This window comes from Trachemys scripta, chromosome 10 (genome assembly GCF_013100865.1).
Source record: "Trachemys scripta elegans isolate TJP31775 chromosome 10, CAS_Tse_1.0, whole genome shotgun sequence".
NCBI lineage: Eukaryota > Metazoa > Chordata > Testudines > Emydidae > Trachemys > Trachemys scripta.
In genome coordinates this window covers 71,234,574-71,259,774 of record NC_048307.1, presented here as the reverse complement: position 1 = coordinate 71,259,774, position 25,201 = coordinate 71,234,574, and the positions used below count along the sequence as shown (strand labels likewise).

The following is a 25,201-nucleotide window of genomic DNA, read 5'->3' as shown; positions in this document are numbered from 1 at the left end:
TTACACTGGTATAATTATACTGGTGTAGTTAAAATGCCATAGTTATACCAGTATAACCTCCCTGTTATTCTTATGATTATATCCTTATATGTTATACTCTTATTCCAGTATCAGAGTGGCTTTTTTAGTTCAACTTAAACTCCTGCCCAAGTGACAAAAAACCAGATTGAAAAATGTGCTGGACTACTGGACTAAGAGTTTGCATGTGTGTGTTACACCAGTAGGACGACATCAGTTTAAATCCACATTAATTTTATACCTCATGTAGAAACAAAAGTGCAAGCTCGTTGGGCCAGGGTCCCACATTTTATTCTGTGTTTGTGCAGGAAGTACTAGGATTGCCACCTGTCCAGGGTTTCCCAGGATCATCCATTTTTAGAGGTGGCTGTCCTGGGAATTCTGTGGGGGTGCTCAGTACTTGCTGCCAGCTGTCCAGCTTTATAGGCTCCCAATTAACCCCGGGGGGCTAAAACATCTGCTTTCTGCTCTCCCCACAGCTTCACTATGCCACAAGGATCAATGAGAGCCCTAAAATCAGTGCGCCCCAAGGGGCAACGAGCCCAGGCTTTTGCGTGCGGGAGAATTTGCAGGAGAATCGAGGTCTCTCCTATTCCCGGAGGTTAGAGTGACCTGATGTCTCAATTTTATAGGGACAGTCCCGATTTTGGGGTCTTTTTCTTATATAGGATCCTATTACCCCCCACCCCCTGTCCTGATTTTTCACACTTGCTGTCTGGTCACCCTACCGGAGGTGCAGCAGTGTGTATGGGGCAATATAACCCGGCCGGCCACCCACCCCCTCTCCCGGCCAGGACCTTGCCTGCAGGTGGGCAGGGACCCCAGACCCAAGGGGCTGCCGCCTCTGCAGGGTCCCGAACGCTCCGATCCAACTGGAGCCCTTGCCCGAAACAGGCGCCCGGAACCCCGGGGAAAGGCGCTCGGGGAACCGGCTCCACGCACTGGGAAACAACTTGGGAAGGCGCAAATAGGCCGGCCCCGCCCCTTCATGCAAATCGCATCCTGCCCCGTGCCCGCTGAGCCAATAGGCGGCGGGGGGGGGGGGGGGGGCGGAGCGTGGCGGCAGGACTTGCCCGGGCATGTGGGAGCCATTGCAGCAGCTGCTTCCGGGAAAGCCACGTGTGGGGAGCCGGCTCGCTGGGTAAGAGACGCGGGGGTCCGGCCGGGGACAGGGAGCGGGGGGCGCCCCAGTCGGGTGGACTGGGCAGAAGGAGGGGGCCGAGGGGCTTGTAAGCAAATGATCTCTCCTGCTATTCCTGTTTTAGTCCTTCCGTCCCAGGCCCCTGCCCAAGGTAGAGCTGGCTCCGCAGAGCCAACCTAGTGGGCTTGGGATAAGCGCCAGCCATGGTCGTGCTAACTTCTCCCCCCACCCCTTACCGTCTTGTGGCCGTATCACTCCACTATGCCTGGGGTGATGCTGCCCCCCCCCCCCCCGGCCCTCTTTATGACTGCTGCAGGCTCTGAACCACGGGCCCCGCCCTGTCCTAACAAGGCCTGACTGAGTGACCAGCTATGGTAAACCCTGTGACCCGAAGAAGAACTCTGCGTAGCTCGTAAGCTTATCTCTGTCACCCACAGAGGTTGGTACAGTAAAAGATATTACCTCACCTACCTTGTCTCTCTGATACCCTGGGACTGACATGGCTACAACAGGGCTGCATGTGATAAACCCCAGGTGGGCACATCATGTGCTGTCTCCACTCACCTGTGGGAATGGGATAAGCCCTCTCAAATCCAGGCGAGGAGCATCTCTACTTACCAGGCACTGACTAACCCTGTGTTGTGGGTATCTTTGGCAGGATGCCTTCTGGCCAGGGTCTAACGCCAGGTGTTGTGAGCACAGTGAAGGCCTGTGAGGTGAGGCAGAAGGGGGCCGATGGCCGGTTTCTCGGGTACTCCAACACCAGATGGGATCTGTGCTGTCCTCGCCCCAAAGCCCACCTGGCTCGCAGAGCAGATGTGGAAGATCGTGGCTTTCTGCAGAGCCAGAATAAAAAGAAAAGCCGGAAGCACCAGCGGTTTATGGAGCGCAGGGCTCTGCTGGAGCAAAGGGGGCTGTTGAGACCCAAATTGGGACACAGGACTGAGCCAATGGCATTCACGCCATCCAAAGAGGGCCTGTTAAGCAGGGAAGCCAGCAGATGTGGCCAGCCAGCCAGTGAGGATGTATCTCTCATGAATAATCAGTCTGTGGGGAAAGTCCATGTAAAGCTCAAGCGGGCTCTGTTGCAGGCTCTGCCAGTCTCTCCGGAGGACACAGCTGGGCAATGCTCTTTTTCACTTTCCCAAGACTCAGAGAGCAGGTTACCTTTGCCTGGCAGTTCCAACTCAGGCAGACCCTCCTTGTCCCGCTCACTGCAGAGACCTGGGAAATGCGTGGCCATTGACTGTGAGATGGTGGGCACAGGCCCTGGCGGGAAGCTGAGTGAGCTGGCGCGATGCACGGTGGTGAACTACAATGGAGATGTAATCTATGACAAATATATCCGGCCAGAGCTTCCCATCGTGGACTACAGGACTCGCTGGAGTGGGATCACCAGGCAACACATGCAGAACGCTACCCCGTTCAGTGCTGCACAGAGAGAGGTAAACAAGAGGTGTGGTGTGTGTATCTGTACAGTCTGAACAAGGGCTAGGTTTTATCCCCTCTTTGGGCAGCTGTCTATGCACTGCTCTGCTGTCGCTGTTAGAACAGCCAGTGGGTCTTAGAACAACCAGAGTCTGTCACCTGCCCCCCGCACCCCCTTCCTTCCAGACTTTCCCAGGAGATATTAGAAAAGCAGCATGGTCTAAGAGCAGGGGTCGGCAACCTTTGGCATGTGGCTCACCAGGGTAAGCACCCTGGTGGGCTGGGCTGGTTTGTTTACCTGCCGCGTCCGTAGGTTTGGCCGATCGCGGCTCCCACTGGCCACGATTTGCCGTCCCAGGTCAGTGGGGGCTGCAGGAAGCGTGGCCAGCACATCCCTCGGCCTGCGCCACTTCCCGATGCCCCCATTGGCCTGGAGCGGCGAACCGTGGCCAGTGGGAGCCACGATCAGCTGAACCTGCAGACGTGGCAGGTAAACACACTGGCCCGGCCTGCCAGGGTGCTTACCCTGGCGAGCCGCGGGCCAAAGGTTGCCGACCCCTGGTCTAGAGACATGAATGTAGGACTAGGAGCCAGGAACTCCTACTTTCTAATCCTTGCTCTGAAGCTGGCTTTGTCAGCTTTGAGGTGAGAGATTCTGTATCTCTGTGCGTCTTTCCCCCCAACTTTTCTCCCCCTTCCCCAAATTTCCAGCCTGCCCTGAAACCAGAGGATGCTTTGGAACTGGCCTTCTCTGGGAAATGTAGCCCTGCCTCTTCCTTGATTGTGATTGGATAGCTCTCACTGGGCAGTTGGGATCTGTGACATCAGAGAGGTATGACTAGTTGTGGGGTTAGATAGAGTGGGAGAAACCAAAATCAGTGCAAGGAAGGACTTCTAAATCCCTCTTTTACTCCTGCTGTGATGCCCAACTAACCACCTCTGACACTTCCAGATCCTGAAGATCTTGAAAGACAAGATTGTGGTGGGACATGCCATCCACAATGACTTCCGAGCCCTGAAATATTTTCACCCCAGAAGCCGGACTCGAGACACCAGTCGAATCCCTTTGCTGAACCGGAAGGCAGGACTCCCTGTGAAAGTCAGTGCCTCTCTCAAGAGCCTGGCAAGGCAGCTGCTCCACAAAAGGATTCAGGTAAGGGGCCTCCTGGGAATGGAAAACAGGATCTGGGGAGTTCTTAACCATCTCAGCAGTGAAGGGGTTAAGGCTGCAATTGGATCTGTGTGGGCAGACCCGATAGGAGACCATGTGGGCATAAGAGTCTGCATGTGAGAGGCAGGATGGTCTAGTGGTTAGGGTACAAGCTGGGAAGTGACTTGAACCCAGGTCTCTCACTGCTTCATCACAGACTTATGTGACCTTGGGCAAGTCATTTAGTCTCTGAGAACCTCTGTTCCCCATCTGTACAAAGGGGGTGATAGCACTGCCCTGCACCACTGTGGTGGGAGGGTAAATCCATTAAAGATTTTGAGGTGTTCAGGCCCAAATGCTCAGAGGTATTTAGGCATCTAGCTCCCCTTGACTTCAATACCTCTGGGCCACAGATACTGCGGTGATGGGGGGGCCCAGAAATTACTTCAAACAGACCGATGTGCGGATCTGATTGCAAGATGGAGGCCTTGGTGTGTTCGAAGCCCAACAGGAACTGATTCCAACACCGTTTATCCACTGGAGCAACAGCAAGTTTTGTTGGGAGCTTGGCTCTGGGGCCTTCACTAGCCCTCCGCTCTAGCGTGGCCTTTTCTCTTTGCCCTCAGGTTGGCCAGAAGGGACACTCGTCGGTGGAGGATGCTCGGACTTCCATGGAGCTTTACAGACTGGTGGAGGTCCAGTGGGAGCAGGAGCTTGCCAGCAGCCACCCCTCCAGTCCCCCTCGCACTCCTACGGACAGCTGCACAGACAGTGACCACTACATGGAGGACCAGTACTGGCCTAAGGACCTGAATATAGACTGCAAATGAAATGCTCAGTCTCCATCTTCTCTTTGAGGGTTTCCCCTCCCAATACAGACATTTTCACGCCTTCAGCTTTTAAACTGAGATCAGCTGTTCGTTCCTATTTAATCTTTTTCCCCCTCAGGGTTTGCTCCCCCAACATTGCAGCTTGGTGGTGGTGCATGAGAGCCTGAAAACGACACTGGTCAATCCAACTGCGTGGCCCAAGCTGCACAAAAAGCAAATGTAGGATGAGAAAATAAGACTTTCAGCTTCGTTAACTTGAGTGTTCGTAAGAGAGGGAAATTAACCTCCCTTCCCCCCACCACCCCCACATTCTCACTTGCCAGTGCCCTATGATACCCTTCCCTTGTTTGAACACTAGAGAGAACTAAGATGAAATGTGCCTTTCTTTGGCTGCTATGGAGCCTGCATTGGTGCCCTGGTGGCCATCAATTACACTGCAGAGCATGACCTGGGGAGTCTTGGTTGTGTAGTAGATACAGAAAGAGGGAGGGGTAGGAGAGCAGCAGGTGCAGACCCTCCAATGGCATGGAGTGCTGTTAACTAAAGAGAAGTTGTGGGACTTTGCTCCCTACTTCCCACCACAGATTAATTTGCCTGGAAGGTTGCAGGCAGCTGTTTATCTCTTTAGAGCCCTGCCAAAAGGCCCTTACACCTAAGGCAAAGGAAATGTGATTACACTTGTTTCTCAACGTCCGGGTCAAAATGTGGCTGACGTTGCTGGGCTGTGGGAGCTCCTAGTTCTGCAACAGAGATGACACGAGGTGTTTCTACACTGCAATAAAACCCATGTGGCTGGCCTGTGTTAAGTCTACTCAAGCCCAGGGGACTAGAAAATGTCAGTGCAGCTATTTGGGTTTGGGCCCATGACCTTTAGGCCCTAATTCCCAGTTGTTCCATTTCAGTCCCGAGTGCAAGACTGGAAGGAGACGAAGGTGGCACTAAACCATTTTTATGCTCCCCAGACTCCTGGGACGGCATGGGCTGCCTGACTCTCGATTAGCGCACAGGGCTGCTGTCACTTACATGGGCTACCCAGGGCTATAAAGCAACAAATAATGGGGCCCGGAGATCCAAGTTGGGATGAAATGCAATGTCCTGCTTTTTAGGCAACTTTGCAGTGGGTTTGACTTGACAGAAAGCAAGACTTGGCCCCTCTTTGCACAGCTTGGGGCTCCTGGATTAAAATCGGTGACATGCCTGGCTCCTTTCAGTACTTGCCACCCATGCTCCTGTGCTGGTTATATCCGATGTAAATCACCTGGACAGATATAAGGATAATTTCTCTAGGCTGCCCCTTATGTCCCACTGCACTTTAACAGGATGGATGTGTGATTGCAATGTTGTCTTGTCCCATCCTTCTGCTCTGTTTGAAACTCTGGGACTTTAAATTCAAAGCAATTATGGGGCTCCACCACAGTCTGTGTGTGTTGCCTTTGGGATCTTCCTTGGCTAGGGGGCATCTAATAGATTTGGAGCTGGGAGAGGGGAAGCTCTCCTTATGTCCTCCCACAGAGGGGGAAAGCTGCAAACTCCACTTTCCAGGGGGAAATGTTCCACTCCTTGCAGAATATGTACATCATGCAGAGTTGGGACCATGCAGGGCAGGGCTGACCCTGCCTATCAATTTTGGTTCTGAGTTAATGGACAACTGCACTTTGAAATGATGCAGTGGGATATCCACCCAGTAGGTTCTAACAAAGGTTAATGCCATGCTGCTGTATAGAATTGTGACATGCACTCCCCTCTGCCCCAACCTTCCTTCATGTGCCTATGTTTTTAAGTTTTATATGACCTTTGTATGCATACCACTGAGCTTTGAGCCTGCATCACTGCCTCTTCATGGGTTGAGTGAAAGGATCAAAGGAGTGGGAAATGCTTCAAATCTGATTTCTGTGATCGCAATCAGCTGTACGGTTTAAAAGGCTAAATGTTTTTCTGGCTGAACTAGAGTCTCCCTGGTGAGGACTCTGAATTAACCACCAGGAAATCCCAGGCAATGCATTTACCTCCATTCTAACCTGCCTCAGGTGGTTGTGTTATGCACAAGGCTGAGTAACTTTAACTATCTCCAAGTGCAATGATTGTGGAACTGCTTTGCCTGGTGCTCTATGACTGTTACAGATGAAACTCGCGCATAGAAATAAGCCAGCGTTGTGTAGTTAACTGGCTTTTAGTGAGCCATTGCTAGTCAGAAAGCTCTGTCTATATGCAATAGCCTAAGGCCAGTTCATACCATAACCTGTGGGGGCCAGTGACAGCCATGGTGTTGAGACTGCGCTATGCTAAGAGAACTTGACTTTTGTTCTCCTCCCCCTAAATGTTTAATTGTTTCGGGGGAGATAGAATTTGTGGGAAGAGGAAGGGGTACCAGGATGACCATAGGTCTTACATACTTTTAACCATTCAGCTGTGGTAGATTGCTCTGTGGCTGATGGCTTCCTTTGTTCTTCTGTCACTGGTTTTGTCTCCTTCTGGGGCAGTGTGAATATATAGGGTGGGAACCAGCCACCTTGCCTCGGCTCACTCTCCTTTCTGCTCAGCGATGCTGTGTTTGAAGAGAAGCGTGCCTGTATATACTTTCTGTAGTAACAGGCCAAGGAGAAAGCAGATGGTCCAGCTGTGGGGGTCTTCCTGCCAGTTTCATGCTTGTCCCCACAGTCTACGCTGACCAGTAGGAAAAAAGATGCTAGCCTTGGCTTTGAGGCTGCTCCTAATGAAAGTGCGGCACTATGGTCTTCCTGATGTGCAGTCTCACAGGCTGAGACAGTGTGAGGTTTCCTTCATTCACTTCACACCATGGTGGTTTAAAGTGGTCCCACTGCAACAATAAAACTGGGAGAAATTCAGAACCCAACTTCATAGCCTCTTGAGTGAGGAGCTCCCGGCACCAGGGTTGTGGTGAACAAACAAAACCCAGAGTCTCAACTCTGTATCTCTCTCTAGAAAGAGCGTAAAGTGTGTAGTTTAATGCTAGAGGTTTAAAATGAAATATTTATATAATATATTTGTCAAACTGAAATTACTGGTGAAAACCTGTGTTTTGTCTTGATTGGGCCAGGCTGGGGTGAGGAGTGAGATTTCAGAGCATTTGACAGTCACCAATCCAGGCACTGCCTGATGTGCATAGAATGTAAAAACTGACTGCAAACAGTTCTCTTAAAACACATCACTTTCTATGTAGGGACCAAATCAATAGAAACCTTAATTTAAAATGCTATTCAAAGGGGGGCCTCTGGGGAGGGAATTCCCTGCCTCTGAGCTCATCTGCTCTGCGTGCTGCTTGGTATATGCCCCATCCCAAACACCTAGGACCTGACTATCCTCAAGACAACTTTACAATGGATTTCCCCCCTTTAGAAGGTAAGAGTACACCAAATAAATGTATTTTCTCAAGCTTTCTTGGGAGAGGATCCCATTGTCCACCAGTTTCTTGGCCACAGCCATAAAAGATGCAATACAATTAGTTCCTGGTATATTCCTCTGCCTCAGACATTATAAGGGGGAGGGAGAGAGAGACCATGAGCAGTAGTATCAGCTGTTGAAGGATCTTCTGATTGGGCCACAACAGGGAAAGTTGCCCTATATCTGGTACTTCTCAATTACTGAGAAGCAGCAATGGTGACTCCTGTTAGTTAAAGATGGTGACATCTAAAGCTTGGTGCTTCCGATTGTTAAAGGAACACCAGCACCTTGACATCGAGTCGGGTCAGAACAAATGAATCAATTTAGGTTCAGATCCTACACTTGCCAGTGCCTGGTTTTACAGTCGCACATTCCTGTGTTTACTGTGGCTTTCCACTCCTTGGTGCGGTGTGACACCCTCACCCCCGAGCTACAGGAGCGTGAGTGTATACAGACGCTCCCTGACTTACGCAAGCGTTCTATTCCAGAACACCTTGCATAAGTTGGGAATGTCAATTATGCAAAAAAAAAAAAAAAAAAAAATCCCCTAACCCTTTTTCTGTAAGTGCGGATTTCCATAAGTCAGGTTTGCGTAACCCGGGGAGCGTCTATAGTAGAAATATCCCAGCCTTTGCAATGCCTGGTGGCCTCCTGTTTCCGAGCTATTGCATGTTCTGAAGATGAGAAGGGCCCAAGAAGTGCTAAGTATTTTCAGCTGTTCTACCTCAAGGACAGGACAAACCAATAAAAGGTGTTTAAAGAGACTCCATCCACACCTATTCTGGGAGGAAGTGCTTCCCACACCCTAGCCTGGCCTTCTTCACCTTGCAGACTGAAGCTGGCTTTCACAAATCACACTCGTGCTTTAAAGAGAAGGAGCATCTTGCCAGAATCACTGCCAGTGATGCTCATAAAACAAAACAAACTGCTTTGATTGCATGTCATAAGAATGAAGTGAGTTTTGCAAGGGGCAGGAGGCTTGCTCAGCCTTATTTCCCCAAAGCTAATCATTATGTGAGTCATACATATTTGGTAGGATAATTTTACTTAAAATACACTATGGTTGGTGTTCTGAATGAAGCTGCATCTTTGCCTGCCCTTCCCATCTACCAGAAAAATGCTTTGCTTAAAGGAAAACTGAAGTCATTTTGATGACAGCATTAGATTAGTGCCGAAAACTGAACTTAAATCAGAATATGGAAGGTGAACGAGGCAGGCTCAGTGCTTCAGCTATAAATACCTGCAAATATTTCAAGATCTCTATTTATATGAATTGGGAACCATTATGAGTCCTGCAGGATGCTATCAAAATGATAATTCCACTATGAAAAACACAAAAATGAGAAGGGGGGGGGTAATGTTGCAAAACAGGATTTGTGACTATCTGAACAGTGGTGTGGAGTGACAGGTTATGGGGGTTTTGTTCACTTTGCCACAAACACTTGTGCAAATAGATTTTTGTTCACAGAAACGGGAGGGAAACAGCTCCTCTTTGTGCAAATACCTGTGTTTGCACATCAACAAAGGGATGTGTATGTCAATCCAAGAATTCACTGTTCAAGCCAGAAGTGCTTGCTCCAATCAGAGAGTGCAAACACTGCCATATGATTGAGGTGACCAGTTACCCATCACTAATTGTGACTAATCGGAGATAGTTGAAAGAAATAGCCTGCAGCAGGTTATTCACAAACTGAAATAGTCTGTAACATGACAGACTAGCATGTATACATTTACCAAACTGTTTGCAGACAACTCAGCATCAGGAAAAAGGGCTACTTTCAGACATTTTTTGGAGTACTTTACCTGGCACATGGTGTTAGATGCCTTAAAAATCCCTACAACACGGATCTCTCAAGACAGAAAGATCTGAGCTGCAGTGCCATGCACCCTGCACCGACCTCCAACTTTTCTTCTCTGGCTACAGAAGATTCAGAGGGAGCCTGGAGACTCAGAAAACCCTCAAAAATCTTACAGAATGTGTCTAAAAAGAGCTGTGAAGATCTGCTGCTCTGGCTGTGGTTCTTGAGTTCCTTTCTTAGTACAGGTCACCAGCCTTGAGCTGGTGCTGCTACCTCCATTATTTCACTTTTTAATAAACAGCTCAGATGTTTTAAAGACATCCTAGTGATTTAACTATATTTTACATTGCATCATGGGGATGGAAAATGGTTAATACTCCATTGCAGTTTTCCTTTAAAATTTGTTAACTCAAACTTCAGTTTCAATGTTTTTGGCATGCTAAGGTAACCACTGTTGCCAAAGTTAATACACTGAGTAGGTGTCTGCCTTTGGTTTGACGTGGAAGTTTAGTGTGTCAGTTAAATCAATGACCATTAACCGCAGGACTCCAAGGGTGTTAGGAGCCTCAACCAACAGGCTGTCCTGTTGATGCACTAAAAGGTGCCATGTTATCACCCAGGTGCATGCAGGAGAGATGTAGCTAGTTTCAAACTTGGTGATTTGCTCATCACTTATATTTGTGTTCTTTTCCAAGAGGGACTGTGGAGAGGATTTATCTTTAAACCTGTTCTGATTTCACCTCCTCATGCTAATTGCAACCTATTTGCTACAAGGAGGGAAAGTGCAAATACACAATAAATGAGGTTGGGGAGGGGGAATGGAGGGTACAACAGATGCGGTGGGCAGAGTAGGCTGATTGGAAATGGCATTATCTTGTGAGTCTTCAGAAGATTGGACTCTTTTCTGCTTTAAAGTGACTACCCGTGAAGTCCTTGCCCCATTGAAGTCAATGGGAGTCTTGCCATGAACTTCACTATGGCCAGGATCTCACCCAAACTGTTTGCTTATGCGGATCACAGGGTCGCTATGTGCGTGAGAGAGAGATTGCAGGCAGAGAGTAGCTGCTGCAGGAGAGAGTGCAGGCAGGTAGCCAGGTAACAAGTTGGTGAGCACATAGTCTCCCTAGCAACTTGCTCTTGGCTCCACCTGGGCATAATTAGACCAGGGCTGGAAGAGAGAGATTCTCTGGGAAATTACAGGGTCTCTAATTCATCTGGCAACAGATAGCAGAGTTTCAATTGGGGGAGATTTAAGTCATGGCCAGCACCCCGTGGAGCTCTACAGTGAGGCTTGCAGCTGTGCCTCCCTCTTTCAATAAAGAGGCACAGCACACAGATACAAAGTGCCAGCATGACGCGCTTCACCTTGAGATAACGAGCCTCTGGGCTGGCCCGAGCTAGCGTGTATTAACTCATCGGTGGCACTGCCAGCTCCCCAAATTCAAAAACCAGGAGTCAGGCCCCCCCAGATCGTGGAACTGGCTTTAAAAATGTTACAATTTTTTGAAATGGGGGTTATTTTTGTTTGCCTTGTGGTTTTGAGCCTTCGGAGCGTGCTTCGGCTTCAAAAGGAGACCCTTCTCCACAACCAGGAAAGCTAATAACTTTTTGTAGTGAAAGCTGAGATTTTCACATACTCACTTGCTTCCAGGAGCGGGATCTTTAAGTACCAATAATTGAGAGAGCTGGCAACAATGCTTAAAGTAGCATAGATAAGGCTGGCCCTATGTAGGTTATAAACTCCTTGGGGCAGGCAGTGTGTCTCCCTCTGTTTGTACAAGGTTCAATAAACAATCTGCTGGTCTCTTGAATGCTCCACTCACAAGGTTGTTGTCTGAACTGAACAACACCCGGGGGAACCGCCTGTGGCAAATAATTCTGCCCTGGCCCCTGCTTGGGTATAGATAAGATCAGCTAACAGGGTGTTCCCATTTCTAACCTGTACGATCTTTGCTCTTGTAAAAATCCCCAAGCAACCAGTGTCTGCAGTGCAGCAGAGTAGTGGAGTGGGAAGGAGTCAACTAGAAACAAGTGTATCTGACACTTTAGCTGATTGAAACCTTTGTTTCCTGGGAGACTGGCTGCACTGACTCTCACAGGTGGGGCCTTTTTGCATTTGTTCCTATCCAGATTGCATATATTTAACTGTTTTTAAGCAGAAACTTTGCTTACCCTAAAAATGCTAAATATGCATTGGTTAGAACTAAGCTGTGCCCAGACTTCCAGCTGCTCTGAGAGGCTATGGGACACTTTGCTCAACTCCGGGACAGCAGGGCCATTTTTCATGTGGACAGGATTTCAAGGTCAACCAGCATTAGGGACTGTCTTTTTGTTCTGTGTACAGAGCCTAGCACAATGGGGTCCTCATGACTAGGGCTCCTCGGTGCTACTATAATACAACTAATTTAGGAGGGAAGGAGGCTGTTTAAGGTCTGTCCATAAGAGAAAGCGGTGGAGGGATGTCACAGTGTGTTATAGTGGAGGAGTGGGCAGTGTGAGCAACCTGTTGGAGGCACAAGGCCTGCCAGGCGGGCGATGGCACCATGCAGCCTCTCGCTGAAACCCCGCAGCATTTCCACCGTGCCAAAGGTCCTCATTCCCGATGGCAGCGGGCTGCCTTTAGCGTGCCATTCTTTCCCTCACTCAACCTCCACCCTCCTCTGCCAAGGGCCCTCTAGCAAAGGAGTCTCCGCTCCCCCACAAAGCTCAGGCTACCTCCACAGGCTGGGATGGGCCGAGGCAGGGTTACAAACCAGGATTAGTGCATTGGCAGTGCCGGTGTAGCTGTGTCAGTCCCAGGACGTTAGAGACAAGGTGGGTGAGGTAATGTCTGTTATTGGACCAACCGCTGGTGGTGAGAGAGGGGGCCGAACTGGGGATGGGGGAGGAACTGGGACAAGAAGCAGAGCTGGCCTGGGCACGGAGAGGGAATGAAGGCAGGGCTGGGGGCAAAGCAGGGATCGGAGCTGGGCTTTGGGCAGAGGGGAGCTGTGGGCGGAGCAGGGCTGGGTGGCGCTTCCTCCCTGCCCCTTATGGTGCTGGCCCGGGTCCTGCCACGTGCTCTCCCCCCCCCCCCCCAAACATTCCTCTGCACCCGTTTGGGGGGCATCCCTCACAGTTTGGGGACCACTGATATAAATGATCTGCATGGGGGTCAGGGAATGTGCTGCAACTGTGTGGGTGGTGGGGACAGTGTTCATTTGGGGTGACCCCATAGAAAAAGATTCTCCCTCAGACAGTTACCTTGCTGCTGAAAAAGGGTTATATAGTGGGGAGTGTCTTGTCTGAAAAGTGCTGGTGTTTCCGACCTGGGGGAGAGACAGGGTCTTTCTGGCAGAATGAAATGATGATTTTTGCTGCACGTGATTCTAGAGGGGTGTGGAACCATCACTGTGGTTTTACAAAGAGCTCCTGCAATGCCTTGGGTGTTGTCTAAGGGATTGAAGCACATTCACGCTCTCTCACGCTCACTGTAACACACACACACATCCACACCCAGTCTGCTTACATTTATTGCATGTGCTGTTTTGTGTAATCTTTAAACCAGGCTGAAGATGGTGGAGCCTTCTGACATCGTGGCCCTGGACTGCGAGATGGTGGGCATGGGACCATTCGGAACGGAAAATGGATTGGCCCGTTGCAGCATTGTAGATTACTATGGCAACGTGGTCTATGACCAATTCATCCGACCAGAGGGTGTTATAACCGCTTTCAGGACCTCTGTGAGTGGAGTTCGCCCAGTGGACATGGAAGGAGCCACACCATTCAGGGTAGCCCGGGAACAGGTAAGAGGAATCACAATCCAGCCTTGTCCAAATAAAACACTTGGCCTTCTTGTTGGGCAGAGAGTGGCATTCCTCTCTGAGTTCTGCCCCTGAACTGGCACCACGGCCTGGCTCTAGATTCATCGTCCGGTGCATGTGTCAATGCGTCACTGAGCACCCCCCCAGAGATATAGATTTCAGCTAGAAAACTAAAAGGTTGGGCCTAGCTGGTGGGGTGGTGAGGCAGACCGACCAGTTTGAGCACATGTTTATCCAGTTTGTACAGTAACTATGTCAACGGGATCTGATGCTGGCTGCCACATACTCTCTTGTCGCTGCTGTAGAAAAGCTAATGAGAGAATAATCGTGGTGGCAGTGATTTGTGGGTTATTTACTTGTCTAGGGTCACTGCCAAAGCTGCCAGCAAGGTGGCTTGTGTTTCCATTAGTTCAGTTAAAATGGGATCCTGATCCAAAAGAGATTAAAAATAGATAAATGGAGCAAAGGAACAGGGAGCACGTGAAAGAAAATGCTCCCAGTAAACGAAGGTAGGTGAATGTGCTGTCTTTGTGGATGAGGGACTGATAACACTCTGTAGAACTCCAGGCTAGGCAAGCAGCCTTCCTCAATTGCCAATCCTCTCCCTACATTCCAGTCTTGGCTCACCCTGGAACAGAGACTGCAAGTCATACACCACCAGACTCATTGCATGTGGGTTCCCAAACTGCCATCAGCCGGTAATGACTTTCCATCACTAAGGCATTGATATTTTTCATGGAAAGATTTTGATTTTCAATGTTTAAGGCATACAAGGTATTTTTATCAAAATTAGAGCTCCTCCCTCACAGAGCAAACCCGTGATCCGATTGGTTATCCTTATCCTACCTGTTGATGATGACAATTATAAATTTGTATTCTAGTAGCACCTGGGAGCCCTAGTCATGGATGAAGTGTGTGCTAGGCTCTGTACAAACGTAGAACAAAAAGACAGTTCCTAATGCTGGTTGACATTGAAGTAAGACTCTAGACCAGTGATTTTCAACCTTTTTTCATTGTGGATCTCTAAAAAAAAATTTGAATGAAGTTGCAACCCCTTTGGAAATCTTAGACATAGTCTGCAGACCCCACGTTGAAAACCACTACTCTAGACCCACGCTGGTCATGGAAATTATTTTCACCCAGTAGTGTGGAAGCCAAAGCTGAGAATAGAGGAAGCTACAAACAGAGTCTTATGGATATGAGCACTTACAGACCCTCTGACTGATGCTGCATTTAAATAAGATGCCGACAAGAAAGGGAAAACATTAAGCAAAATAAGTAATGCAGAAATAATGATAAAATACCACACGCTAAAGAAATGGAATTGAAAGAACATTTCTAAAGTGCTGCACATTAAAATACCTCAGCGTAGGTGATGTTCAGATTTACAATTGTCTTGAGTATCATATCTACTAGAAGGCACAGATTTTCCAAAGGGCCCAGCACCCACAACTGGGCCCGGGTTTTCGCTCATTCGTTGCTGTCGAGTGCTGAGCACTTTTTGGTAATCGGGGCCCAATTGTGGGTGATGAGTGCTTCTGAAAATATCACTTAAATGCATGTGTTTCTGTGTGAGGCAAACAGAAAATGTCAGAAGCCTTTGGCAAGCACGAGTCTTTGAGATGGGTGCATGCTGCACCTATCCTCGTCTCTAACAAGCCCAAAGCCCCGGTTCTGAACCGTCCCTGGACTTTGGGAAAATCTTGACTATAATGACACAGCTAAGGCTCAACTGTCAACGCTTCTCTTGGCCTTCGGGGCTTTTGCGTGGTGTGAGTGTTGCTTCTCTGCCGCCTTTTCCAGATTTTACAGATCTTGAGACGCAAGCTGGTGGTTGGCCACGATTTACGTCATGACTTTGAAGCACTGAAAGAAAACATGTGGCGCTACCGAGTCTATGACACGTGCAATGACCGGCTGCTGAGAAAGGAAAGCGGGCTGGGAAACTCCAGGCGGGTCTCCCTCAAGGTCCTTTGTGAAAAGCTGCTCAAGAAAAGCATTCAGGTAAGGAGGAAAATCACGCCAGGGCTAGTGGGTCGAGAGGGCTGTTACTGATGACCCTGCTGTAGCTGGTGAAAGGGGTGTGGTTTCCCGAGGACCCAGTCTGGCTGATGGAGCAGAATGGCAGGCTGGAGTATTTGCTATGAACGGCATTACAAATGTAGCCCCTTTTGCTGCTTAGCAAATCATTCAAGAGCTAGTGTGGAGTTTCTCAGAATGTTCGTGAATATTCACCTAAGTTTCAGTGAATCGCTGTTTGCGTCAACTAGCTATTATCTGCATCGTTCTATCACCTAAGTCACATGGTGGTGTTTCTGCTCCCTGACTGGATGACTGAACACTTTTAAGCAAGAGGATGACAGGTAGTGAATGTCTGGACCAATATCCATTATGCTAAATTTCATGTCACTTTTAAGGTTTGCAAATAAGTGGCTTTCATCCAAATACTCCTGAATAATGACTAATAGGAGCCCAGGAATCCTAGCAATGTGAACTCAAGGCTCTTATAAATTTTTTTTTTGTCAAATTAGCTTTTCAATCAGCGGCAGTAGCAGGTAACTGACAAGCCTATCATTGGAGTGAATTTTAACCAATGAGAGAAGGTGAGGTGGCACAAAGACATTTACTTCTGTCTAGCAACAGCCATTCCCGGAGCCACATGTGACAATTCCAGCTGAGCTCTGCTTTCACATCTTTCTTATTAAGCTTTTTTCCCTTTAATTCTGTTAAAAGCCATTTTTCATAGAGGGGCACTTTGCAATTTGAATTCTATAATGGATCGTCCCCCTGACCTTATGTACATTCCTGGCAGCCTTCCCTCTCCCACAGGCGCTTGGATGTGGGGGAAGTTAATGGAACCATCAAGATATGCATGTGCCTCCGTCCCCGTCCTGCAATGAGCTCCGCTCCTATGCGGTGCCCCATTATTACACCTGCACACTCTTGTGTCTATGGACTTGCCCATTATTAAAGTCAGTGAGGCTGCAGGTTGGTGCAGGGGTCTGTCTGTGCAGAGCTCACTGCAGGATCAGAGCCTTGCTGAGTAACTGCATGATTTTATTGTTCCCCTTGTGCTTCCTTTCCCTTTTACCTCCTCTGTCTGTTTGCATCTTTCGCTCATTGTGCATGTCTGACTGCACCCTGTCTGGGGCAGGGACAAGGTCTCTGCTTGTTTTGCAAGGTGTCTAGATCATTCTTTGGGGGGCTGAAACATCAGCAGCAGCTGAGGGAGACAAGTGCTGATTCTGAGCTGGGAAACCCATCTCACGGGATTTGTCACTAGTCACCTGTTGCTTCTGATTCCCTGGCTCTCCTGGTCCTCTGATGGAAGTGCTGGGCTATGGATTTTCCGATGCACCCAAGTGAACGCTAGCTCTTGTGGAGCTGTTAACGTTTTATTTGTATGGGGCCTCCAGTAGGAGATGGTGAGGAGAGAATCTGGAGTATTTCACAATGCTCAATATGATTTTCTTTTTATCACAGTTCTAACTTTAAAAGGCTGGATAAAGAAAACCTCTCCTTGCGGTAACCCCAGATTCCCGAGACTAGAAATGGGAGCTATTTCTATTACAATAGCCCCTAGTCAGGGGTGAGCAAACTTTTTGGCCCGATGGCCACATCTGGGAATAGAAATTGTGTGGCCGGCCATGAATGCTCACAAAATTGGGGCTGAGGTGCAGGGGGGGGTGCGGGCTCCAGGGTGGGCCAGAAATGAGGAGTTCAGGGTGCGGGGGGAGGGGGGAGTTAAGGGCTCTGGCTGGGGGTGTGGGCTCTGGGGTGGGGCTGGGGATGAGGGGTTTGGGGTGCAGGAGGGTGCTCAGGGCTGGGATCAAGGGGTTTGGGGTGCAGGAGGGTGCTCAGGGCTGGGATGGAGGGGTTCGGAGGGCGGGAGGGGATCAGGGGTGGGGCAGGGGGTTGGGGTGCAGGGAGAGGCTCAAGGGTGCAGGCTCCGTGCGGCGCTTACCTCAAGCAGCTCCTGGAAGCAGTGGCCATGTCCCCACTCCAGCTCCTACACAGAACTGCGGCCTGCCCAATGGGAGCTACGGGGGCGGCGCTTGGGGCAGGGGCAGCATGCAGAGTAGAGCCCCCTGACTGCCCCTACATATAGGAGCCGGAGCGGGGCCATGCCACTGCTTTTGGGAGCCACGTGGAGCGGCCCTCGACTCTGCGCCCCAGCTGGAGCAGGGCAAGCCCCAGACCCCACTCCCCAGCAGGAGCTTGAGGGCATCTTAAAATGGCTTGCAGGCCAGATCCAGCCTGCGGGCCGTAGTTTGCCCACCCCTGCTCAAGAGGCTCCATTGTGATAGGTACAAACACATAGTGAAGGACAGTTCCTTCCCTGAAGAGTTTACTGTCTATTTAGACAAGACCGAGGAAGAAAGGATTGTAATCCCACTTTCTAGATGGGGAACAGAGGCACAGATTAAGTGGCTTGGCCAAGGCCACAAAGGGGGAGTCTGTGGCAGAGTCAGAGCTAGAACCCAGGCGTCCTGCGTTTCATCCCTTTGCCTTCGCCACGTGAACGGCCGCCTTCTTGTTTCTCTTGGGATTGCAAATTTGCAAACCTACAGTCAGTTAAAAATTAAACTCACAGAGGCCTTAATAACCTGCTTGGCTAGCAGGAGCAATAGGTGTGAGCTAAAAATGAATAGGCACATCTGCCACTCACTTCGCGCTTCAGCTGCCGGTGTGTGTGAACTCCAGCAAAGACCCACTGATTGGTTGCAAGGCACCATTTTCACCAATGAGAGGGATTGGTGTGGCCTAGCAACAGCCTTTCCCTAATGAAAACAAGCCACTTAAACATCGTGACTGTCTGCAGATAAGAGAAAATGGCAAGATCCCCTCAGAAAGTGCCCAATCCTGGGAGGCAGTGAGTGCCCTCAGCTCCCTTGGACATCAGGAACTGAAGTCGATGAGAGCACTTGGGACTTCACAGATGCAGGATAATGGAGTCAGAACCACTGATGCATTCTTCTCAGCACAGGAAGAAGTCTCCAGGCAGTGTAGAAAAGAAGCAAAAGCTGGTTGGCAGCTGTCTTGGTACAACACTGAAACTTGCGTGGCCCTGTGGGAGAAACGCATCTCTCTGAGCCAAAGGCCCACTCTCGATCAGAACACGTGCAGCCTGATGGATGAGGCCGAGGCCCACATGACACTGTGATGGCAGAAAATGCCCAGAGAAAGAGAGAGTTCACAGGCCTGTAGGAGCTCAGGGCAAGTCCAAGACACAGCCCTTGGTGGTGTAGGAGCTCAGGGCATGTCCAAGACACAGCCCTTGGTGGTGTAGGAGCTCAGGGCAAGTCCAAGACACAGCCCTTGGTGGTTGTGGAATCAACCTGGGAGTAAGTGGGAACTGGACCAAATATTAGAACACCCAGCAACAGTCTGGGGGTTGCACTGGAGGTCGTGGCCACCTTTTGGATAAGCAAATGATTGCTTGGCATTCCTGTCCCCAGGCCCTGGAAGCGATTGTATGGGACGCTCTTCATGAGAAGTAATCGCACGGATGAGCTGGGGCAGGCGACCCTTGCTAATAGCGCTGCCTTTGGGCCCTGTGCAGGAGAATCTCGGTTTTAACTTAAAACCGACAATTTCTAGTCCTTTTCCTTGTGCAGAGGTTTGAAAATGCAACTGATGTTAAACTGATGCAAACCAATGACTACAAATGAAAGGAATAGACACGCCGGCTCCACGCTGCAGCATTAAGCCGGAGAAGAAGGATCTAACAATCCTTTGCCTGCAAAACACCCCCCCAATCCTCAGCCCGGCTCTGGGCACTGGCCTGTGATTGTCACAGGCAGAAACTGGTTCTGTTCAGAGGCAGCCAACCACAAATTGTTTCTGACCAGCCCCAAAATGCCTCGGCCAGCTCTGCTCATTATGATGTTCAGCCCCCTGAGTGCTGCCAGGGGAGCTCCCCTCCTGTGTCCTGAGGGACCCATGTAGTCCTGCACCATGGATGCAACTCAGGAGCAGGAGAGGAGAGGGGCCAAGCTGCTGCTGTACAGAGTGGGGGGAGACTCAGTCCCCCTGACTCCCCACCAGCTGCCCCGCTGCCAGAGACTGTAGGACAATGCACCTGCCCCTGCTGTCACTGTGAAAACGGACGTTGGCAGCCACCTAGATGTAGCAGGGAGGGGAAGCATGGCGGGGGAAGAGGTGCAGGGCTGGAGAGCGTAGGGCAGGGACTGATGGTGCTGAGAAGGAGGAGAATATTTTGCTAACATCTCACTGAGGGCAGAGGAATGCTGTGGAAAGAACCCCTCGTTCATGTTTTGGCACCACCGCTCTGAAGAAGAGCATTAAATATTGGGGAGGAGCTCCATGGAGTTTATGAACATCTGGGAGAACCGTTGGGCTGGGCCCTGGAATTAGGCCCAGGAATCACAACTCTTAGGCAAGTGTCTACTGTGCCATGGGTAGCATCAAGCTATTGTGGGGACAGCTGGGGGGAATCCTGCCCTGCCTCATCAGGATGTCTGCTCTTGGCAGAAACAACAGCCAACTCTGCACTGACTGGCACCTTTATAAACACAGTAATAAAATAATCACAGTGTCACTCGGCCTGGCTGTCGAATGAGTGATGCATTCTGGGGACTGCAAAGGAGTTATTATGGGGCTGACGCGCTAATCACGGAGCTCATTTCTGTGCTCGCTACAGATTGTGGCGGAGACGCTGGAGCGCTGAGCTCCGGCGTGAGCTTGCTGAGAGCCAGCCCCATTTTGCAATCCCAGCCTGGCACCTTCTCTTCAGGCATCTCTGCCTGGAAATGGTTCTGCCTGGAATTGTATCATTATAGAAATGATACAGTGCAGGCAGCGTTAACCTCCCTGGAAACCAGCATGGAAAATAGAAGTGTGGAGCTGATGGCTCCAAGGCGAGCAGATGGGAGGGCCTGGGACCAGCAGGCGAGAAGGCCACACTCTGCATACTAAAGGGCACACAGACTCCTACTGGGATACTTTCTGGCTATTATCTCCACCCACCCCGTATTTTCCTTTAGTAAAATCACTCTGGTCTGTTGGTGTTTCAGACGGGTGCGGGGTTCTTGCAGGGAATGTTGCAGCATCGAAGGCCCCTTTCCTTTATCCCACCTTGTGATCAGAACGAGCACCCTCCCAGTCCTGAATATCAGGATTTTTCCACTCTTTGGGGAGCGGCTGGACACCATGAGTTCTACTCTCCCTTTGATGCATGTGTGTAATTCCCATTCAGGGGGCAGGTACCTGGTGCAAAGGGAAGAGAGGATAGGAGGACCCCTCCCAATCCAATATAATACTGCCCTTGGGTTGTGTATGTGCCTGGATGCCACGGTGATCCCTCAGCCAAAGACGACACACAGCTGAGGGGCACCTCATTGTCAGCAGCGTTGTCTCAGTAAAGCCTGGAATGGCCATCTGGAGACCTTGATCTTTCCAGGCTGGTTTTGCTTGCACTACGTCACTCTTGGGGCCCTTCTTTTGTTTTACAGACTGACAGAGAGGGCCACTCCTCTGTGGAAGACGCCAGGTCGGCCATGGAGCTCTTCAAGTTTGCCAGGTCAAAAGGGGATGGATCCATTTAAGGGACTTCTTGCTTCTCTCGGTCTCGTCGTTTCACACGTGCAGCTGCGCTGAAGGTTATGGGACGGGCTCCTAGTAACGTGTCCAGTGATGATCTTATGGGCCGAGCAAATGTCCCACGTGGGTAGGGTGACCATATTTCCCAAGGGGAAAACAGGACACCACGCGGGGCTGGCCCAAGGGCCTCCCTCTCCTATGGGGCTGGCCCTAGGTGGTCGCTTGAGCCCCTGTCCCCATTCAAGGCTGGGGTTGCTGCTCATTTGAGCTCTGTCTGCCACACGAGGCTGTCGCTGCTCGCATGAGCCCTGCCTGCTCCCCTGCCGCACGAGCTAGCGTTGGTGCACGTCCCCATCTCTCCCCTTCCCCCCCCTGCACGTTCCTCTGTGCCACACTCCGCTTTTTTGACAAAAGTGGGCATTTGTTCCATTTGCTCTTGCCAACTGATCAAGTTGGCAAGAGCAAATGGGAGAAATACCCACTTTAACCAAAAAGTCAGGATGGCTTAAAAAAAGAGACTGTCCTGGCCAATACAGAACATATGGTCACCCTACACATGGGGTCACTTTAACATAGGCTAGGTGGCACTCATAAAAGGGATCTGCATTTCATTTACTAAATGATTTTTAAAAATGAGAAACCATTCAACAATTGTCAACACTGCAGCCGGGCCTGTAGCAGAGGCCATGAAAGCCTGGCTTGGGTCAGCTGTTTCTACAGCTGGGAGTAGAGCCGACAGTGGGAGGGCTGCCCTTTTGCAGGGATATGACCCTTTTTCTACAATATAAAACAACCACAATAATGCTCAAGAATCAGAGGGGTTTTGATCACCCCCTGGTGGCCTCTCATCTTGGATATACATGTAGAAATACAAGCTCGGTATGGATAATGAACCCATCGCATTAGGCTTGAGGCAACCAACCCATGGGTCCCCAGAGCTTCTGATATGGCCACATGCATAACTTAGGCTCCATGTGGAATAAAAGCTAGAGATCCTTAATGGCTGGTATAGGGACTAGTATGTAGTGCTAAAGAGTCTTGCGAGTATTTTGAAAGAAGTATAAAAATGTCTCCTGAGAACAGGGCAGCTGAGGTCTGAGGCTGGGAGTCAGGTGACTGAGTTCTCATCCGCAGCTCTGCCACTGAAACAGTGTTCCATGTTGGCCCAAATAATACCTGCGACAGCTTCCCCATCTGTAAAAGGGGAGGTAGGGAGGGATAATGCCGCTTGCCCAGCTTCGTGAAACGCTTTCAGGTCTCTGGACACAAAATGCTATAGAAGTCTGATTATTGCTATAAATGAAGCGCATGGTCTTTGCATTGCAACACAATGTTTTGAATAAAAATAAAAGATGCTGTGAAAATCAAAATCTTAACCTCTCTGCTCCTTTGACTGGTCCCCCTCTTGACCTTATTGATGCAGGGGCGTGCAGACAGGCCCTGTATAAGAACCCAGACTGATAGATATTATCTGGTATATTGTTCATATGGATAGGGACAGAGCCTCCAAAGGTGCAAATGATCATAATTTCATTGTAGTCCATGGAACGATGACAGTTTTGCACCAGGGGAGGGTCTGACCCATACATTACTACTTTCTTTCTCCCATCTTTTGTCTGTCTTTTATATATTTAGATTGTAAACTCATGGGGACAGGGACTGTCTCTTAGCATCTGTTTGTACAGTGCCTAGCACCAGGCACCTTTGATTTCTGGTGGGGCCGCTAAACATCGCTGCAATACAAATAACTAATAATGATAGATTACTGATAAGAGCAGCAGCAATAGGTGACTATTACACCCCCTGCATTGCTGAATACCCAGCCCTTAGTTACCCAGTCTTCGGTTTTATTTCTACCAGTTTAGGGATTTAGGGTCATGTTTGTAGAGTTGTTCACTAGGTGGTGCCCTTAGGCTGCTTATTTTTGTCTATATCATATCTCCCAGCTAACAGATGGGTATATGTACACACCTCTGGCAGGCAGCGATTGAGTTGGCCAGGGAATGTTTAGGATGGTACAAATGTGTCTGAGCAGAGAGAGAAACTAAGCGAGCTGCAGTGGTTCACGGGGGGGGGGGGGGGGGGGGGGGGGAAGTGGGTTAAGGTACAAGCCTTTCACTTTTATGAAGAGCCAGATTTGCACGTGACTTGCGTCACAAACAAAATGAAACTTGGGCATTCTTAGCCTAGTCCAAGGCTGTTACCATTCAGCTGAGCCCAGTGGAATTTGGGAGCACAACCCAACCGCCAAGCCACACCCCAGCACAGCTACAAACCATGCTTTTTGTACCTACAACTGGGCTAATCAAACTACTCCATACATGCTGGCCACAAGCACTTTGTTTAAAAACAATGATAACACTAAAACGGAAGTAACAACAGTGCTGGGATCACAGCTGGAAGATGCTGAAGCAGCAATATTATGCCTAATTTAGCATGAGATGCAACCAGGAGGGGGACAAATACTCATCTGGCAGGGGACTGTTCATTCCCAGGGGATAATTTGCAAAGGGAGGCACAAAGCACAAATGCAGAGACAATGGGGGGGAGGGAGGTTGGCTTTGAGGTATAGACTTGTCCATCCCTCCTATGCAAACTAGCAGCGCGTTCTGGTTTATTCCTGAGGGACATAGTTTAGTTTTTACATTGGCTTTCCTAGAAGCCAGAGCGAAAGAGGTGTCACAACACAGAGCGCAAAACCTGATTGCTGCCCAATTAAAATCATAAACCTGTTCTCTTCCAATTCTTTGCATTTATTCAAGATGAAAGTAAATCAGAGTTTATGGTGGGGAACCAAAGGAGCCTAAGGCAGCAGGGAAAGCCCGGAAGGGAATCGCACTGTGAAGGTGCAAGTGTTTCCCCATCTCTCTAAGCTGGGATCTCCTGTGGTTGTTCCTAGTGGTGATGGGCTCCTCACTGTCTTCACATGGAGGTTGGTTCTCCCCCTTCCTGCTGCGCTGGTTCTTCTCCAGGGTCTTCCCATGCCGACCTCCCAGCTGCCTTCCTCTCTCTCTCTCTCTCCTCCACAGCTCCTGCACGGATTTCTGACACTATCCCAGACCCATTCCTTATGCTGCAGAGCGTCCATGGCTCTGTCCTCTGCACGTGACTTCAGTTTTGGAAGCTTCACTCTTGGAGTCCCAGAGTCTTCATTCCCCTGCTTGTTTCCTGGCTCAGTAGCTCCTGACCCCTCCCTCAGACAGTTTCCCAGGGGAGAAGCTTGGGGATGCATCACTTGGGACTTGTAAAACTAGGTTAAGAGGGAACAATCTTGCATTGACTGGTGAAAGACTGGACTGGTGAGGGTCTCATAGAGCAAATAGGGCTCAGCAGAGGTTTCCATCTTGTAACTTCTATGACTCTTCCTGCATTTCCCCAGTAGTCAGGTAGGACAGCAGGTGCTTTCAGCACCATCACCCGATGTTGCCCAAATGTCTCAGCATTTGAATTTTGCACCTTTGCCTCCATTTGGCTCATGCAGACAGACATTGAGTTGCTCAGAGCAGAAGAAGCAGGATTGCCCCATGGGTGAGGGTGCAGACACGATGTCCTGAACACAAGGAGCGGGATTCTCAACCTAAAAAAGCAAACGCCATCCACCGCCATCACTTTAAAAACCCAGGTGCCACATTGCTGACCTTTGGGAGGACTGTCGCAGGAGGTTAAAAACCCCTAGCTGAGTGGCAATTTTAGCCTTGGCCCGAGACGATAATTGTTCACTTAAAAAATCTAATGAACAATAGGCAGGAGCGCCGCCAGCTTTTCTGCCACCCTAGGTGGCGGAAGGTCCCGCCCCGAAATGCCACCCCCCACAGAGGTGGCAGAAGGTCCCACCACCAAATACCGCCGCGGTCGCCACCCCCCAAATTGTAGTGCCCTAGGCGACTGCCTAGGTCGCCTAATGAGTTGCGCCGGCCCTGACAATAGGACAAGATTGTCAGTCTCTGGGAGGGAGGGGCTGCGGATTGGAATAGCAAGGGATGATGCAAGTCAGGGTTGTGGGACATCAGCTGAGCTGTGTTGGGATCCAGGGCTAGAATAGCAAGGAGTGTTGCAGGTCAGAGGTA

At 49.8% G+C, this 25,201-nt stretch overlaps 2 protein-coding genes across 3 annotated transcripts; both read left to right on the top strand.

The window, feature by feature from the left end:
• Positions 1 to 1,097: 1,097 nt before the first annotated feature.
• AEN (apoptosis enhancing nuclease) lies at positions 1,098 to 7,900 on the top strand. The gene is made up of 4 exons (XM_034784687.1): positions 1,098 to 1,159; positions 1,818 to 2,604; positions 3,540 to 3,740; positions 4,364 to 7,900. The coding sequence occupies exons 1-4, from the start codon at positions 1,098 to 1,100 to the stop codon at positions 4,565 to 4,567; spliced, it is 1,254 nt and encodes a 417-aa protein (XP_034640578.1). The 3' UTR covers positions 4,568 to 7,900.
• ISG20 (interferon stimulated exonuclease gene 20) lies at positions 1,118 to 22,484 on the top strand. Of its 2 annotated transcripts, none has more exons than XM_034784689.1 (4): positions 1,118 to 1,159; positions 13,316 to 13,553; positions 15,375 to 15,575; positions 21,047 to 22,484. In XM_034784689.1, exons 2-4 carry the CDS (start codon positions 13,323 to 13,325, stop codon positions 21,137 to 21,139), a joined length of 525 nt encoding a protein of 174 aa, XP_034640580.1. In that variant the 5' UTR covers positions 1,118 to 1,159; positions 13,316 to 13,322; the 3' UTR covers positions 21,140 to 22,484. The 2 variants fall into 2 exon arrangements, with proteins under 2 accessions (XP_034640580.1, XP_034640579.1); XM_034784688.1 differs by lacking the exon at positions 1,118 to 1,159 and adding an exon at positions 11,692 to 11,867.
• Positions 22,485 to 25,201: the final 2,717 nt, after the last annotated feature.

Coding starts and splice junctions, on each gene's coding strand:
- AEN (XM_034784687.1), top strand. CDS start 1,098: ATGTGGGAGCCATTGCAGCAGCTGCTTCCGGGAAAGCCACGTGTGGGG. Junction 2,605..3,539: donor TCAGTGCTGCACAGAGAGAG/GTAAACAAGAGG, acceptor TGACACTTCCAG/ATCCTGAAGATCTTGAAAGA. Junction 3,741..4,363: donor TGCTCCACAAAAGGATTCAG/GTAAGGGGCCTC, acceptor CTTTGCCCTCAG/GTTGGCCAGAAGGGACACTC.
- ISG20 (XM_034784689.1), top strand. CDS start 13,323: ATGGTGGAGCCTTCTGACATCGTGGCCCTGGACTGCGAGATGGTGGGC. Junction 13,554..15,374: donor TCAGGGTAGCCCGGGAACAG/GTAAGAGGAATC, acceptor CGCCTTTTCCAG/ATTTTACAGATCTTGAGACG. Junction 15,576..21,046: donor TGCTCAAGAAAAGCATTCAG/GTAAGGAGGAAA, acceptor TTTGTTTTACAG/ACTGACAGAGAGGGCCACTC.